Source organism: Terrapene carolina, unplaced genomic scaffold (genome assembly GCF_002925995.2).
Source record: "Terrapene carolina triunguis isolate 2854851 unplaced genomic scaffold, T_m_triunguis-2.0 Scaffold67, whole genome shotgun sequence".
NCBI classification, from domain to species: Eukaryota; Metazoa; Chordata; order Testudines; family Emydidae; genus Terrapene; species Terrapene triunguis.
Window position 1 is genome coordinate 14509655 of NW_020664418.1, and position 17410 is coordinate 14527064.

Genomic DNA, 17410 nt, shown 5'->3' on the forward strand with positions numbered 1-17410 from the left:
ATCAAACCACCCACACTCTTGGCATAGAAGCCAGCATTTTCTGGGGAAAATGGGGGTGGAGGGGGAAGAGTATATAAATGGATCTACTGTCTACACATAAAGAATAATTTCTGGTATCAGGGCGCTCATCACCTACTATACATAATACGATTTCTCTTCATAACCAAGCAGAGCTATCATGGAGAATCAGGTACATCACCTGCAGTAGTATTTATAGTATGAAATTTCATCCACCTCTTAACTTGAGTGGGTTGGTTGGAACCATAACTCGTTTGCTGTCTATATAACATAATAAAGAGTTCAAGCCTGTGGGTTAACATACTGGCCTTTTATCGCCAGTGAAAACCTAGTTTGGGTAACCAGGCAGTTGAGTTTGGTGGTCTCATCCTAGCAGATACTCATTTTAATCATAAAACTATATAATAATAATAATTAATAGAGATATCCTATCTCCTAGAGCTGGAAGGGACCTTAAAAGGTCATTGAGTCCAGCCCCCTGCCTTCATTAGCAGGATCAAGTACTGATTTTGCCCCAGATCCCTAAGTGGCCCCCTCAGGGATTGAACTCACAACCCTGGGTTTAGCAGGCCAATGCTCAAACCACTGAGCTATCCCTCCCCCAAGGTCTACCTAAAAATTAGATCACCTAGCTCCATGGCTCAGGGCTGTGAAAAATTTCATACCCTGTGTGATGTAGTTATGTTGACTTAGCCCTTACCATAGAGCAGTCGGGTTGATGGAAGAATTCTTCCAACAACCTAGCTGCTGCCTCTCGAGGAGATTGGTTTAATATAGCAACAGACAACACCCTCCTGTTGCAGTACCAAGTGCCCACACAACAGTGGCACCGCTGTACTGTTTGTAGTGTAGACACATCCTGGTACATATAAATGCAGTTGAAAATCTGTATACAAGGGAGGGCTAGGATTGGAATAGCAGGGAGAGCATGAGATAAGGACGAAGGTGCATTGTTGAGTTGTGAAACTCAACCATACATAACATTTTCCTGGTTTCAGTTAGTGCTATAAAGTGCCTGATCCAAAGATAACCAATTTTGGATTATCATTTAGATAACTGGTAAGAGAGACTGAAGAGTTAATATTTCTGTGAAACATTTTATTCTGCACATTCAACCACAAAGATTCAACATGACTTGGGCATTTCCCCTATTGTAAAAAGGGTCAGAGAATAAAATTATGCTGAGTTCTTTTTGCACACGGCCATTTTTCAATACAGGAGCCTGTTCTGATGCAAGGAAAGTCTGTTTCTCAGTAACATGTGGGTGTCAAACACAGCCTTCAGATTTTGGGCTTATAGTGCAACCCTCTGAAACTAGAATCAGACTGACCACAAAACTTTCTTCGAAAGGGTATTAAGTGCAAACCACTGGACTGGAGGTGGAAATGCCCCAGATTTTCAGCCTAATAAGGTTTGTCTGAGGCCTGGTATTTGGTGTTCAGTTTACAAAGAAGTGTCTGAATCCTGCTCTGAGAATGGAGTTTTGCCATGGACTTCAATAGGAACAGGATCAGGTTCTAAATGAGTAACCATGCAGTTTGGCACAGGCTGTAATCCCAAGAGCAGATTTCCTCAGCAGGTAGGACTAATCCTTAGCATCTCCACAGAAGTGACAGTCCTTGCAAAAACTGCGTTAAAGCTGACCTATTTCCCTTAAAGGCACTTAAAACAGAGCCATCCAATGATCATTATCCTCCTCCCAGCCAGTATGAGCAATAATGGAAAACGAGAAGGCTGCGCTGTGGCCCCTCACCCTCTCAATAAAACCATCCCATTACAGTAGTCTAGCTCTCCATCTGGCTTGCTGTCTCAACTTGGCTGTTGGGAGATTCTGCCGGACGAGGTGTAGACAAGTGTTCCAACTCATAACGTCCGTTCTCAGCCACCTCCTTGGAGCTCAAGCATCCCTCCTCTCCTGCCAGCTTTTTACTCTTCTTATGCTCAATGATCTGCTGAAGCTGCTGCCCGGCGTAGTCTGGTTTGGTAGTTAGCGGATTAGCTGGCACAGTCATCCCAAGGATGTCTGATACCATGTAGGGTCGGAGCCAGCCCACCAGTGGGGTGCTGCCAGGGCTGTAGTGGGTTTGTTTGTGGTAGAAGAGGAGCCCATCTATCTGTGAGAGAGAGAGAGAGAGATGGAATGGGCAGCACTTACATCAGGGGACAGAGGTATTTCAGGTGTAAGTGTGCACAGAGAGATCTGAAAGCAAATACATTTGACTTTGATGCTTCCCAGCTTTACTGATCTCTTTTCACTTTCAAGCTAAAACAATCAGACATTTTATTTGATTATTTCAGACAATGAGATAAACCAAAGAAGAGTAAAGTGGAAACCCAAGAGTTCCAATACTATCAGATTAGCGCCCCTTTCGATAGGAATACAATTAAATGCTGAATGGGTCACGTCCATCAGATCATTAAAAACACACAACAAATGGTTAGGCTAGTGTCAGTTGATCAGCAAATATCAGTGTTTGGTTGCTGTGCTCCTGCACTGAAGAAACTCAGGCTGATTTTTAATAAAGCAGCCTTACAGAAAGAACATCTCCGTGGTTTTTTTTTATTATTATTATTATTAAAAGAATAGGACATCTTGGAAGTGATTAGTCAGAGGCAGAGATGCCAAGCAGCCCTGATCAGTCTACTGCTCCTGTTCCGTCAGCTTCCTCATGCTCAATAAATTCTTAATGAATCTCAGGAGGTAATGAGTGTCCTTATCTCCCACTCAAATCAATGGCAGTTAAGGGCCCCCTGTACTTGAAGGATCAGGCCCTTAGCCTTTTGCTACCACTGCAATTCAAGCACTGAAGCTCTTTTCCATTTAGATTTACCCAGCACACTAAGGATTTTCGATTATCCCTTCCACTGATTCCCATAGGTGTACTTGGTCAGATTACACCTTACCTTGGGATTTCTTAATGTCTGGGCGGGGGGGCTCCTTTTAGCAAAGCCAACTGAGCTCTAAAAAGCAATTTGCGTGTGAGCAAAGAGGCTGACTTTGCAGAGTAACTGGGGAAGAGAGAGGGTTACTTGGTTATCGATCACTGTGGGGCTCTGGCAGAAAAATCCCATGGACAGGGGACTTCTGTGTTAATTGAACATGAACCAAAGCAATGAGATTCATATTCTGCTTGGGCAAGATCCCTGAATATTTTGAATGCAAACCCACACATGGGGGAAGTAAGGGATGACTCAGAAAAAGAGAGCTCCTGACGTGACCACACTCTGCCATGCAGACACATGTAATACGTTCCAGGTAACGCACAGCATGCTGTCAATAAGAGGCCATACTAGCCACCCAAAGCAGGAGAGAGTCTTTGTAACTTTGGGACTCTGCTAGGTAGAGATCCATGGAAGCTCCTTCAATTGCATTCCTTTTATTTCAAGATTTCAGCACATGGGGAGAGTCCCAAGAAGCTGGGCCAAGAATCAGATAGATCAAGATAAGTCATGTCCTCTCAAGAGTATTTTCTGTAAATTATTTCAGTTTCTATTTTCATTCCAGCCAATTTAATTTGCCGTCTGTCTCTACACTGAATCACTGTCCTGACGCCAGCCAATTCAGAACGAGGGTTAATGTTACTGTTTGCACAAGACTGAACTTGATGGGAAATTGGGATGGAGGGATTTTATTTTTTTGTGGCCAACACTTTCAAACTTGAGTGCCTCAAGTTAAGCTCAGACTTTGATACCTAAGTAAAAGAGGCTTGTGATTTTCCAAAGAGCCGAGCTCCTGCAGCTCCAATTGACTTCAACAGGATTTTCAATTACTTCCATCAGATTTGTGCAGGCTCAGCATCTCTGAAATACAGACTCATAAATCACTTTTATTTAAGAGGCCAGTGGACTGATCGAAAGCCCACTAAAAATCAACAGAAAGACTCCCACTGACCTCACTGGGGTTTCGATCAGGTCCTAAATTTGGAGTCAGAAACTTCACTTTAGGGACCGAGGTTTGAAAAATTTGGCTAAACTCACTGCCATCACATGCAAGAGATCATTTGAATAGCATGAACGCTATACGTCCCTCCATAATTAACAAATGGGGAAAATTCACCTTTGCTTTCTTGAAGCAGCCAAACATGCAAATTCATTTGGTTTTCATAGGATGCAGTCCATAAGCAAGACTTGATCCACCTGTAGCCCGAAAGTTTTAATTCTTTTTGTCCCATGGGTGGTATCCATGCTACATTACAGGGACTTCATGAGCTCCCTCTGGTGGCAAATTTAACATGCAGCAAAGAGTCCTGTGGCACCTTATAGACTAACAGCGTATTGTAGCATGAGCTTTCGTGGGTGAATACCATGTCACATGCATCTGAAGAAGTGGGTATTCACCCACGAAAGCTCATGCTACAATACGTCTGTTAGTCTTTAAGGTGCCACAGGACTCTTTGCTGCTTTTACAGATCCAGACTAACACGGCTACCCCTTTGAAATTTAACATGGTCATTCAGTTTTCTTTAGTGAATGCTTGGTGACCTATTTCTGTGTCAGTACTGGCTTAGAAAGAGAACTCAGAGCTACAGTTAGAGCCAAATTAGACAAGGGTCAGCTTGATGACCCAGCATGTTGATGCGCTAGCCTTTCACGGCTGGAAACCTGGGGGCAAATTGTGACTGGGATACATGAGAGAGTGATAAATCTAGAGAGGAAAATTGAGTCTATTGAGAATTTCAGTGTCTTCCTGGTACTTTCTACTCCTCCTTCAGTGGGGTTACATTCTACAGCTCTCTTCCAGGGGGAGATGTCTAGAGGCAGAATTAAGTTTCAGGCCAAAAATGTCACTAAGGCTGCCAGATTCTTCAAGTTTTGGCAGTCAAGAGAGCCTATTGGCTAAAAAAATCATAAAGGCTTTATAGATGTTCTGTGCATTCTGCTCTTTGCTTAGTACAATTCCAGCACAAGACCTGGCACTGCCATTCAGAGGACTCAGACTTGCTGGCCAAAACTGAGGACTATCTTTGCCTTAACAAGAAGGCATCAGACAATCAACTGTTACCAGCAAATCTAGCATTTGCTTTTCAGTATGTTTCAGTCTGCATTTGTTGTAATTGCTTACATGGGCCTAGAGAGCTCAAGAGATGCAGTTGAGAGTCAGAGAGGCATTTGGCTTGGGGTAATTGAGAAGGAGTGGTGGTCTCCCTTTCTATCTAGGTTCATATATGGCCCCCCATCACTGTAGGATCTAAACACCTCAGACACAGGTGAATCTGTCCTCATCACATGAGGCAGGGAAGTAGGGTTATCCAGGATTACAGATGGAGAAAAGATGCAGATGAATGAAGTGACTTGTCCAAGGTCATACATGGTCTCGGTGGCAGAGGTGGGAAATGACTGCAGTCTCCTGAGTCTCAGTCTAGTGCTTTAACGACAAGACCATCCTTTACTGTTGATCCATTGTATGGGAGCCAGGTTGCAGCTGAGTTGGCTTCCAACATGTCTGCAGAAGCCACAATTCCCAAGTAAAATCAGACATGTTACCCCAAATGCATCTTCTCTTCTTACAGTACATCCTTAAAACCACTCCTGCCCCCCCGCCCCCCAACCCCTATACACACAGCTCTGTTGTCACTGAGCCACAGCATGGTCCCAAGTTCCCAGTCCCTCCACCGAAGGCAGAAAGCCCTCTTACCTCAAAGGGAAAGTCCATGGCCAGCACCTTGCATAGGCTCTCTGGTGTACAGGGGAAACTCTGCAGGCCCACAAATTTAAACTGAAAGAGTAAGAGAATTAGAGCAGTTAGTGCATTCTCTCCCACTGGCCATCTAATTGTACCGAGTGTTGCAAAGCTTTAGGTTCTGGAGATAAAGCGACAGGACTTAATTGTTCAGAGGTGCGGATTACCTGCAGTTCAAGTCAATGGCAGATGCAGGTGCCCACCACTTCTGAAAACCAGCCCAATGATCTTTTTGTTACTCCTGTTTCAGCATAAGCACAAGTAGCATCTGTTGAATGTCGATCAACAAATTCGCCACAGACATAAGATGCATATTCACTGAAATCAGAGACGTGCCCACTTACGCCTGCAGCGAGTTTAGCCCCAAATCGCTCTCTCTGAGCATATCACTGATTGCACAACTAGCTCCGCCTGGTTGACGGTTACGAGTTTCATAGCCCCACAGGGGCGCATGGCACCATATAAATCAGAGTCCAGGCTCTGAAGAGCTTACAATCTATGGGTTCAATCCTAGAAAGACTTACTACTGAGTACAATACTTGCCACTGAGAAACCCTACTGAAGTGAATTACTCGTGGCGGTGAGCATTACACCTCGTAGCAAGTGTTTGTAGGAACAAGCTCCATGTTTCTGTTTGCTCAGCAGAGACCTGGGCGGCTGGCAGAGTTTTTTTTTTTTTTTTTTAACCCCCTTGAGACCATGGCTCACATATGCAGCAGTAACCACTTTAATAGAACAGGGAACAGATCTTCCTTCAACAAGGTGCTTAAGCACTTGCCTAACTTTAAACTCATGAGTAGCCCCCTGGATTTCAAGAGTGAGAGTATTCAGGAACTGTTCAAAATAACAGCTCAGTGATCAGGGGCCTCTGATGTGTTATCATCCCTCATTGGAGTCAGTGGAAGTTGAGGGCACTCTGCACTGCACAGAAACTGGCCTCATCACAGCTTCAGTCCCTTCAATTTCATGCATTCAGCACAGCTCAGTAGAGAAAGGGCTGGTACTTTATGAATCTCTGGTTCTGCCTCAAACTCAACCCCTCAGACAGAAAGCAAGTTCTTGAGAGCAGGTGAGGCTCTCTCCTAACATCAAAAGAGGATTCCTATTGGAGAGCAAATGCACACTAATGCTGTCCCTGGGGAAACCTTGCTGGTTTTCCTTTACATCTGCATTTCAGTCAGGGAGACTAAAAGTGGCACTGCAGTCAGTTAATCCCCTGCAGCCCAGATCTCCTCCAGCACCTAGGGTGGAAAGTGCAGGTTTATTGTTTTTAAATGTTTTGTTTACATCCTGAATGTGGGATCTCATTTCATCAGAAGAACATTTCAGTGACCAAGTGGTGACATGTGGAGGCTCAAATCAACGAACATGCCAAAACATAGCCCATTCTGAATGGGAGAGTTAAACCGACACTCTCTTGGTGCTCTGGATACAAAGGACTTACTGGATTAATTCTGCTTTTCTCTGCCAGCCCTTCCTCTTCTTGTATCTTAGAATGAAGCCAGTAGAATCGGAAATCTGTCTGGAGAAGGCAGAAGACACACAGGGCAGTGATCATCCATCCCAAACACTGAGGAGTCTACTGTGGTGCCTCACAGCATCCACCTACTGCAGATTCCACTGAATCCCTGATATGTGACGCGGTTCAGAGAACAAGCGACACAATGAGGCTCCCTTCAGTAAGGAGGGGGGTTGAATGCACTGGCTAGGGTGAAGAAAGGTCCAGTACCTGACAGTCATAAACAGGATGCCCCCTCCAACACATCACATCAAGGATGTAGTACGTCTGGTTCACTTCGCTGTAGATACAGTCCAAGATTGTGTAGTCTGTACATACAAACACAGGTGATCCATGCATGGAGTGCTACAGACTCAGGACTACATACTACAGCTCTGACACTATCAGGACTTTTACTACAGCTTGGGCTGGAAGAACTCTGCCCAACACAATTTTTTCTCTCATTCCAAGCTTTGGAAGCTACTGCAATAGAATCCAGCCTAGCTCGGAGGGGCACAGGAAAGACACCATCTGCTGACTGGAGTCAGTGAACATGCAGGGCAGACTGCTAGGTGGAGGAACCGAACTGTGAAGAGGAAGCTATGGATCCACTGAAAAAGTCTTCTATGCATTCACAACCCCTCTTATATAACAGAATCAATGCAGCTTTGTGTAATATTACAAAGAGTAAGTTAAGGGTCTACACCAGGGGTGGGCAAACTTTTTGGCCCAAGGGCCACATCTGGGAATAGAAATTGTATGGCGGGCCATAAATGCTCACAAAATTGTGGTTGGAGTGCGGGAGGGGGTGAGGGCTCTGGTTGGGGGGCCGGGCTCCAGGGTAGGGCCAGAAATGAGGAGTTCAGGGTGTGGGAGAGGGCTCTGGGCTGAGGCAGAGGAGTGGGGTGCGGGGGGGGGGGGGGGGGTGAGGGCTCGGGGGTGGGGCTGAGGATGAGGGATTTGGGGTGCAGGAGGGTGCTCCAGGCTGGGACCTAGGAGTTTGGAGGGCGGGAGGGGGATCAGGGCTGTGGCAAGGGGTTGGTGCACAAGGAGAGGCTCAGGGGTCCAGGCTCCGGGTGGTGCCTACCTCAAGTGGCTCCTACCTCCTCAAGTGGCTCCAGGAAGCAGTGGCATGTTCCTCTCCGGCTCCTATGTGAAGGTGCGGCCAGGTGGCTTTGCACGCTGTCCGGTCCGCAGGTGCCACCCTACAGCTCCCAATGGCTGTAGTTCACAGCCAATGGGAGCTGCAGGGGCGGCGCTTGGGGTGGGGGCAACGTGCAGAGCGGAGCCCCCTGGCTGCCCCTACATGTAGGAGCCGGGGGGGGGGGGGGGGGGGGGGGACATGCCGCTGCTTCCAGGAGCTGCATGGAGCAGCCCCCAACCCTGCTCTCCAGCTGGAGCACCAGAACACGGCAAGCCCCAGACCCCGCTCCCCAGATGGAGTGCCAGAGCATGGCAAGCCCCAGACCCTGCTCCCCAGCAGGAGCTCGAAGGCCGGATTTAAACGGCTGGCAGGCTGGATCCGGCCCGCAGTTTGCCCACCCCTGCTCTCACACACACTTTACCCATGGGAATACTAGACAGTCTACCAGTGCAGAAGGACTTGTGTTAACACAGAGACAGCTCTGGCTTTTAAGTGGGAAAAGGATATGGAGGTTGTGAGCCTGAGTTCAACCGATATCACTCTTCTCCAAGAGAAACTGATCTTAAAATAGTGAAAAAATACCCAAAATATTCCCCGTACATCTCACATCACAATGTAAATAGATAGACACGGAGGCTGGGTTACCCTTTAGTCACAAGGAGAACCTAGTCCTGCTGGGGCAGCCCATGACTAAATACACACAGAGAAGCAGGCCAGGTCTCTCATACCGATTTTGAAGGCCTCTTCAGATCATTACCTTTCCCAGTTGCCGAATTGCGCCTGTTTCCCCCTGGCAAGAGGGAGGGGAACCTGTTGACACAAAATCCACTCTTGGTGTAAGCTGCAGTGGAGCCCTGCAGGGAAATGGAGAAAGTCAAAACTGCCCCTGCTGCTGTTAGACCCGTGGCTTGCAGTGTGACTGTACTCAAGGCTTTAAAACACAGATCCAGTTACAACCACAGACCTATCCCATGTAGCTTACAAGATGGGGCTGTATTTTAACAGCATCTGGGAACCACTGTATTGAAACCAGGCCCCCCAGCATAACTGATTTTAGATATACCCCCACTGACATCAGTAGCAAAACTCCCCTGGGAGCAGGAGCAGCACTGGCAGGAAGACAGCAACCAAAATTCATGGACTAACATCTCATTTGATTAGGATGGACGGATGGGTGCACATATAGAGTTCCACTACTGTGCTTTGTGTGGTTGACACACACTATGATCTCTTACTCTGGATGCCACAATCAGTGCCCTTTTCCCCATGGGACACATCACCAGGATCCATTCTTGTTCCAGATCTGGGGGGACATCAATCAGCCACTCAGAAAGCATTAGCTGTAGGGTTACATAGCAACAGTGTTAATGATGACACTTGGGAACTGAACAAATACTTATAGGTCAAGAAACACAAATAATGGCCCTGCTTTCTCCAACGAGGCCTAGATCTGCATCGGTGACTTCTAGTTCACAGCCCCATGCATCTAAATGGACACTTACGTGGATATCCGACCTCTTTTTAATAGCACTGAATAGTCCCATAGGGAATGACAGAAGGTCTCACAGTGAATTAAAAGCCGTGGGTGTGAGTCAGTTAAAATGTTTATAACAGTGGATTTATAACAGGGGTAAGGAAATGTGTTGCTACTTTGGGAAACACTTTCACTCTATCTTACGTACTATCCCTACTATGATTTCCCCATTGGATTGGGCAGCCACCCACACACACCTCCCCCAACCCTGCAATTCTGCACTGAATGCAGATGAGCTTTCACCTGTTGCCTATAAACACTGTGCATGCATGTACAAAGTGCTCACCCCTGCATGCAGACCACACTCACCCCATGCATGCACTTTCCCACACAGACACATGCACACGCTCATTCCCAGGAGCAGGCCCATCATTTCCCTGTGCTATGTATTCCTGCTCACTTGGTTAGCATAGCGCTTTGGCAACTTCTTGTCAACGTCCATATCCTCATTGCCCGCATCTTCACTTTCCTCCTCCCTCTCAGCTCCAGTCCAGTCATCCTCTGCCAGTCTCCTGGCATGGTTCACATAGTCCAATCTCTTACTGCAGGAGAGAACAGAGAAATCCATTTCCCTCTTTGAAAGGAGACATGGCCATTTCCGCCCTCCCACGCACCCTGGAATGCTGCGTCTGGGTCCAGTGAGTAAGGCGCTGAATACATGCGCTTGTTAAGGGAATGGTCCATGTAGCCAATGAGGATTCTCAGCTGTGCCCTTTGAGACCATCCGCACACGAGCCAGCCAGAATACCAGAACAACAACTGTTTTCTAACTTTAACAACAGACTGTGGGTTGTGGAGCTCCGGCGTCTATCCCCCCTACACAGCTCAGTGCTGGAGGCATTTGGCCTCTGCCTTAACATACCCAAAGCATGAGTAGAACATACTGTAATCGCACATCCTGTCACAGAGCATTCTTATTCTGGAAAGACACAGCTATAAGGAACCCAAGCGGGTCATCCTGAAAGCTGCACTTCAGAGCACGTTCCCAGGCGGCACAGGGATGCCCCACTCTCCATTTCTGCTCCGATTCCCATGCATGCGCTCCCCTCCCTTCCAGGCAAACTGCCATATAGGCTACACACTTGGACATGCCATGTGGAGTTATTCGTCTAGCTCTGTGGATTCTAAGTAACTATACAGTCTCATAGCAGTACCAAGGGACCATTCCTGACCCACTGGTACCAGTCTTCCCCCGTTTCCAAGCCCAGCAGCTAAACGTGGTAGCACTAGTGCCACCCTTCAAACATGCCAACCCATGGGTACATGCTGGAGGCACACCAAGGCCAGAGTACTTCACACTCACACGACCCTACAGTGAGTAGACGCCACATATCAAAACACCATTGATAAAACGCCTGGCCCACAAGCTATGGGGCAGACAGAGACAAGCCCCTGGAGTAGCTCTAAAAGGATCACCAGCCAAGGGGAAAATGCCATCAGTTATGGGACCCTTACGATTTCTGAAGTTCCAGGAGCCGACGTCTCCTCTCTGCCTGCTCCAAGGAACTGTACTTGGACTTGTACTGTGCCAGTCGGGGGTGAGGGGCTGCTGTGCTGTTTAGGTCCTGAGACACTGCGAAGCTGGAAGCCAGTGCCTGGTTCAACTCCTCCATTTTACTGCCTGGGAGAGAAAAAGTGAACCGAGTGGAACGTTAGGCAGAGTTCATTTCCTCCTGCCTGAGCAGCTTGGGAAGGCTCCCCAGGCCCTCAGCAGCCAGAGGAAACAGAAAGAAGAACGGGTGGCTGGAGAGGAGGGAAAGAACATGGTGTTTTACAGCCCAGCTGAAAGGATTACAGGATGGGTTCAGAGGTGGGGGTGGACAGACAGAGCGAAGGGGAGCCCAACACACAGATGGAGAGGGTGCAGCAGACAGAAGAGGAGAGCTGGTAATGGGGCCCAGGAGAGATGGCAGGATAGTACCTAACTCTTCACATTGTCAAAGCAGTGTGCAAATATAATTAATCCTCCCAGCCAGTCAAGGGAGGTTAGAAAATAGTATTCCCATGTCACAGGAAATTGTGGGGACAAAGGTTAAAGCCAACACTATCAGGTACCTACATAAAGGTGAGCAGAGTTCAGAGGTGCTGAGCACCTGCCGCTCTCATGGATCTCGGTGGGAGACAATGCTTGGTACTCAGCCCCTCGGGATACCAGGCCATTTAATTAGGTGCTTCAATATGGAGGACAATGAAAGTTTGGAAATGTGGGCTCAGGAGGTGCAGCTGGGAACAGAACCCAGGAGTCCTCATGCCCAGCCCACTAAGCTGGACCATGCTGTGACTCTATGCAGGTGAGGGATGGAGAGATGATGGGAAAAGTGGAGCAGGGGGAATGGAGGGGGGAGGGGAATAGGGAGGGGGAGGGGAGGAGAGCAGGAGGGGGGAAAATGGGAACAGGGGTAGGGAATGGAAACGGGTAGTGGAGCTAGGAGGATGGGGGAGGAAAGTGGGGCAGTTGGGGAAATGGGAACAGGGGATGGGGAAGAGTGAGGGCGTGGAGGGATGGGAGCAAGGGGAGGGGAGAGATGGAGAGAAGGCGGGATGAGGTGGGAGGGGAGAAGGGGTGGGATGAGGGGATTGGAGGGATAGGAAGAGATGGATTGGGGTGGAGAGAAGGGGGATGGAAGGATGGGACAGAGGAGTGCAGGGGAATGGGATCAGGCCAGGGAGAGTGGGGGGGAGGGATGGGGGAAAGGGGAGGTGAGAGCACTGGGGTGAGACAGGAGGACGGGGAATGGGATGGGGTGAAGAGATGGGAGGGGAGGAGAGCAGGGTGGGGGTGGAGGTGGATAGTGGGGAATGGAGGGATGAGAAGAGAATGAAGGGGATGGGATGGGGGCCAGCAGGGATGGGGATGAAGAGAGCAGGGGTGGGATGGGGGTAGAGAGATGGGTAGCGGGGAATGGAGGGACGGGAGGTAGGGAAGGCGGGATGGGATCAGAGGAGGGTGGTGGGTAGCGGGGAATGGAGGGACGGGAGGAGGAGAGCGGAGGTGGGGAAGGAGGGATGGGATCAGAGGAGGGCGCTGGGTAGCGGGGAAAGGAGGGACGGGAGGAGGAGAGCGGAGGTGGGGAAGGCGGGGTGGGATCAGGGGGTGGCAGACGGGAGCGGGGCTGGAAACAGGCCCGGCCGGGGCGGACGCAGAGCATCAGAGCCCGCCCCGCCCCAGCCCGAAGCTCCGCTCACCGGGCCGCGCTCCAGCCGAGCCGAGCCGAGCCGCCGCCGCCACGAGGCCGCCGAGGCGGGTTCCGGCCGGGCCGAGCGGCCTCCTGCCCGGCGTTCCTGGCCCCGCCCCGCTGCCTGCGGAGCCTCCGCCGGGCCGCGGGGGAGGCTGCAGCGCTGCTAGGCCTGTAGCGCCAGAGCCGAGGGAGGCCGGCGGCCCAGCTTAGGCCCAGCACGGACAGGGCCGGGTACGGAGCCGCCGCTTCCCGGGGCTGTCCGCAGCTAATTACTCGGGGGCGGGGCCGAATTGCGGGTGCCCGTGTCACCCCCCCCCGATAGGGCTGCTGTGCGCAGGGCGCTGCACGGGCCTAGCCGAGGAGACAAGCCGGAGCCCCCCGGCAACCTGCTCCCGCCGGCCCGGAGGTGGCAGTGGGGAGAGCTCGCAAAAAAGAAGCGCCTCGGATGTCAGTAGCAAATCGGGCCGGCTGCTGCTGGGACCTGCCCCTACGGCGCTTGCCGTGTCAGGCCCCGATCCGGCAAACCCGTCTCGGTGCTCAGGCGCCTTATGCCCATTGGTTCCAGCACCTAAATCCCTCTGGGGAGCTGGGCCTTGGAGCGCGTGAGTAGGCCAAGGGCGCAGCTTATAGGCTTGGAAAGGGGTAGATTGTGATCACTAGATGTCAGGTTCACCGCACACCCACAAACTGCCAACACAATATGTCCATCAACAATCATGGAAATTTGCAGCTAGGCAAAGTGAGGGGAATGGCGCTTGTGTTTACGGATCTTTAATTTGTGTATTTTGACATGTGATGTTGACAGTTTGTGTCTTAAGGGTTCTAGAGCATTCTTTTTGAATCTCAGCGGTTACTGTCATTGGATAATTGTTTTACCCCAGCCCATTGTTCCATAATCTGCAACTGTGAAAATTTAAATCGATACAAATCTGAAAAAAAAGCTTAAAAATAAACATATGACCTGTTGAAATTATAAAGAAAAAATAGAATTCTGCTACACCTATGCTTAAAGCATTTGCAGGATCTATTCTAGACCTAAATAGTACTTACCATGACATCCTTAATGTGTCCCATCTCTGGTTCATTTTATAGGGCCTCATCCTGCAAATGCTTAATCACCTGGGTAGCTTTGCTTGTGCAAGTTCTCCCGTTGAAGTCAGTGAGACTACCCAAGGCTGCTCATGTGCATAAGAACATTCAGGATCTGGCCCATACCCCAGGTTCCACAAAAGTGGAATAATAATAATGATTAATAATAAATGTCCAAGTTAAATGAGACATAATTAAAGCAAATTTGGCCTGTCATGCCTCTCCACACAGGAGTTCTGAATTAAGAAGACAAGACTTGGTTTGCCCTTTTGTACCTTATTATGTGTACAGCACCACAGACATATGCTCTTTTGCAGTAGGAAAAATATACAGCAAACATAATCCTGGCCTTCCAGTGCAGACTTTATAAAGGCACAAACAGATACAGTGTAAATGACACCGGTAGCAGACAGCAGCGTTGGGTTGTGATGTTTGCACACTTTGGCCTTGTGGGACAAGTGGATTGTTAGGAGCAGAGCTGTGGGATATTTCAATTGGATGGCAATTTCAAAAAGTCAAAAAAAAATTAGTTTTGGGTCAGACCAATAACAAAATTTTCCAAATTTTTGGCAAATTGAAAAGTCAAGACTATAACAGGGTTCAAAAAAGAACTAGATAAATTCATGGAAGATATGTCTATCAATGGCTATTAGCCGGGATGGGCAGGGATGGTGTCCCTAGCCTCTGTTTGCCAGAAGATGGGAATGGGTGACAGGGGATGGATCACTTGGTGATTACCTGTTCTGTTCATTCCCTCTGGGGCACCTGGCATTGGCCACTGTCGGAAGACAGGATGCTGGGCTAGATGGACCTTTGGTCTGACCCAGTATGGCCGTTCTTATGTGAAAACTAATTTCATTTCAGGTCAAGCAAAATGTTTTGTTTAGATTTCAGCCATGTTTTAACACTTTTGAACTTTGAAAAAAATAAAGGAAATTTTGAAACAAAAAAGTAATTTCGTACCAAAAAAATCAAAACATTTTGATTTTTTCAGAATTGTTTTTCTTGGAAACAAACTTCAAAACTGGCATGAATTGGCAAAATGTTTTGGGGTAGCTGAATTTGCATTTTTCAGCAAAAATTTTCAACCAAAAATTTTGGCCAGCTCTTGTTTAGGAGTGATTTGAATGATAAAAGAAATGGCCTGATTCTGTAATGTGCTGAACTCCTCTTGGGAGATGCTGGATGCCACCACTCCCAGTACCTTCCATAGGAGTTGAAGGTGCTCAGCACCTTGTGAGGTTGGGCCCTGAGTGAAAGTTGATTGGTCCAGTGATGAAGGTATGAAGTTGGGAGTGGGTGAAGGAGCCAAAGGGCCTTCTGTAGTCATTTAAACCACCTCAGAGTGGGTGTAAAATTTGCATAGGATGCAAATGACTAAACAAGGTGCTGGGTAATGCTGAATCTGGCCCTTTAAAGCAGACAGGATTGAAGTTTGGGAGCACAGATCTAAAAATCAGCTGTTAACCACCCTGCCATGATACTGTATGAAAATATCTCATGTAGAATCTGCCTATGCAAATCATAGCAAACCGACCAGCACAGGCCAGCCTATAGAAATTAAGCTTTTTGAAGGTGATAAAAAACAAAACAAAAAACAATTAACACCTGAAGCTAGGATGTATAAAGCCAGTAAATGTGTGTATTAAAACATAGGCGTTGGACTGATTAAAAGAGATCACACTGTTTCTCTTGGCTAGGACCTCACAGACTTCACTTTTGTTTACTTCCTATAAAGTAGGATGAGTGGATGAGCTGCGAAAATTGAGAAACTCCCCTTTTCCCTGTTTCTTTGTATTTACAGTCTCAGGTATCTTACTAGATATTAACACAGTATGGGCCGCATTCAGACCCGCAGTCAGCAGGAGCAGCTCCACCGACTCTGCGTTTTGCCTCCTGCACACGGCCTGAATTCAGCTCCATGTGTCTCACTGAACGCACCAGCTTTTGCATTCAACAAAAATGATAAAGCTGTAAACAAAAAATAGAAAGAGGCCCAGCCTTCAGATGTGATGTTCTGTTCCTGCAATCACAGGACAATGGAAATACCAGTGTATCCTGCAGTTATTTGTAGTGACGCCCTTGGGTCCAATACCAATTTGGGAAAATGTAGACATTAATTAATTACAATTTTTAAGCACTGATAATCAGGGCTGCCCAGACGATTCAGGGGGCCTGGGGCAAAGCGGGGGAGCTTGTACTCACCGGGCGGTGCTCCGAGTCTTCGGCAGCACTGAAGGGCCCCCCACCGCCGAAATGCCGCCAAAGACCCGAAGCGACTGAAGGGGCCCCCGCCGCCGAAATGCCGCCAAAAACCCGAAGCGACTGAAGGGCCCCCCGCCGCCAAAATGCCGCCAAAAACCCGGACCGCCGCCGGGTGAGGAAAGGGATTCTTGGCCAGGGCTTGCGGGGCCCCTGCAGGGCCCAGGGCGGCCCTGCCGATAATGTGCCAGGCATGATACAAGCCTTCAAATACAGATACTCCCTGCACCAGTGAGATGTAATCTAAGGCCCTGATCCTGCAAGTGGGGCCACATGTTCATTTATGGGGAGCAACTTGCAGGACGGGTCTCAATTAGACAGGCAGAGGAGATATGACACACTAGGGGCCAAATTTTCCACTCGTTCCAGGTTTACATTGGTGTGACTCCATTGACTTTAATGGAGTTGTTCCTTGTTTGTATCTGTGCAAAGGACAGGAAAATCAAGCTCTAGGTCTGTAGGTTTTTGTTATAACAATAATTATTAAACTTATTAACTTATAATAAGGGAATTGACAGTGTGTCCTTGTGGCTAGTGCACTGGACTGGGACTCAGGAGACCTGGTTCTATTCCCATCTCTGCTACTGGCCTGCTGGGAGAGCTTACACAAGTCACTTCACCATCTGTGCCTCAGTTTCTCCATCTGTAAAATGGGGATAAACATACTGACCTCCTTTGTAAAGCGGGTTGATATCTACTGATGAAAAGCTAGGTATTACCTGCCTCAGCTCTGAACACCCCTACATGCTGGAAGTGCTCAGATCCAGCTGCGCATGAGGCCCCCTGATGTTCAGGAAGATAAATGCCCCCCATTGATAAGAAACCCAGCTCCCGGGGCCAGCTGTGCTGGCTGCCTGTAGAGGGCAGCCTGTGACCTAGCTGGGCTCCCCGCTGCCTGGCTCTGTGTTCGCCTGAAGGCTTTTTAAACTTTCGAGCTTCGCCTCCCTCCCTTGCGTCATGGAAAAGGCTGGAGTGTGAGAGGGACCCAGCTGTGGAGCGGGGCAGA

The 17410-nt window shown here is 48.6% G+C and overlaps 1 protein-coding gene across 4 annotated transcripts; it reads right to left on the reverse strand.

The window, feature by feature from the left end:
• Window positions 1–1110: 1110 nt before the first annotated feature.
• SNUPN (snurportin 1) lies at window positions 1111–13102 on the reverse strand. 4 transcript variants are annotated; one of them, XM_024205412.3, is made up of 9 exons: window positions 13061–13102; window positions 11330–11495; window positions 10275–10416; window positions 9576–9680; window positions 9098–9194; window positions 7428–7525; window positions 7143–7220; window positions 5654–5734; window positions 1111–2132 (listed from the first exon to the last, which is right to left on the reverse strand). In XM_024205412.3, exons 2-9 carry the CDS (start codon window positions 11485–11487, stop codon window positions 1803–1805), a joined length of 1089 nt encoding a protein of 362 aa, XP_024061180.2. In that variant the 5' UTR covers window positions 11488–11495; window positions 13061–13102; the 3' UTR covers window positions 1111–1802. The 4 variants fall into 4 exon arrangements, with proteins under 4 accessions (XP_024061180.2, XP_024061182.2, XP_024061183.1 ...); XM_024205414.3 differs by lacking the exon at window positions 13061–13102 and adding an exon at window positions 11934–12188; XM_024205415.3 differs by having other exon boundaries at window positions 1928–2128.
• Between the last annotated feature and the right edge of the window lie 4308 nt (window positions 13103–17410).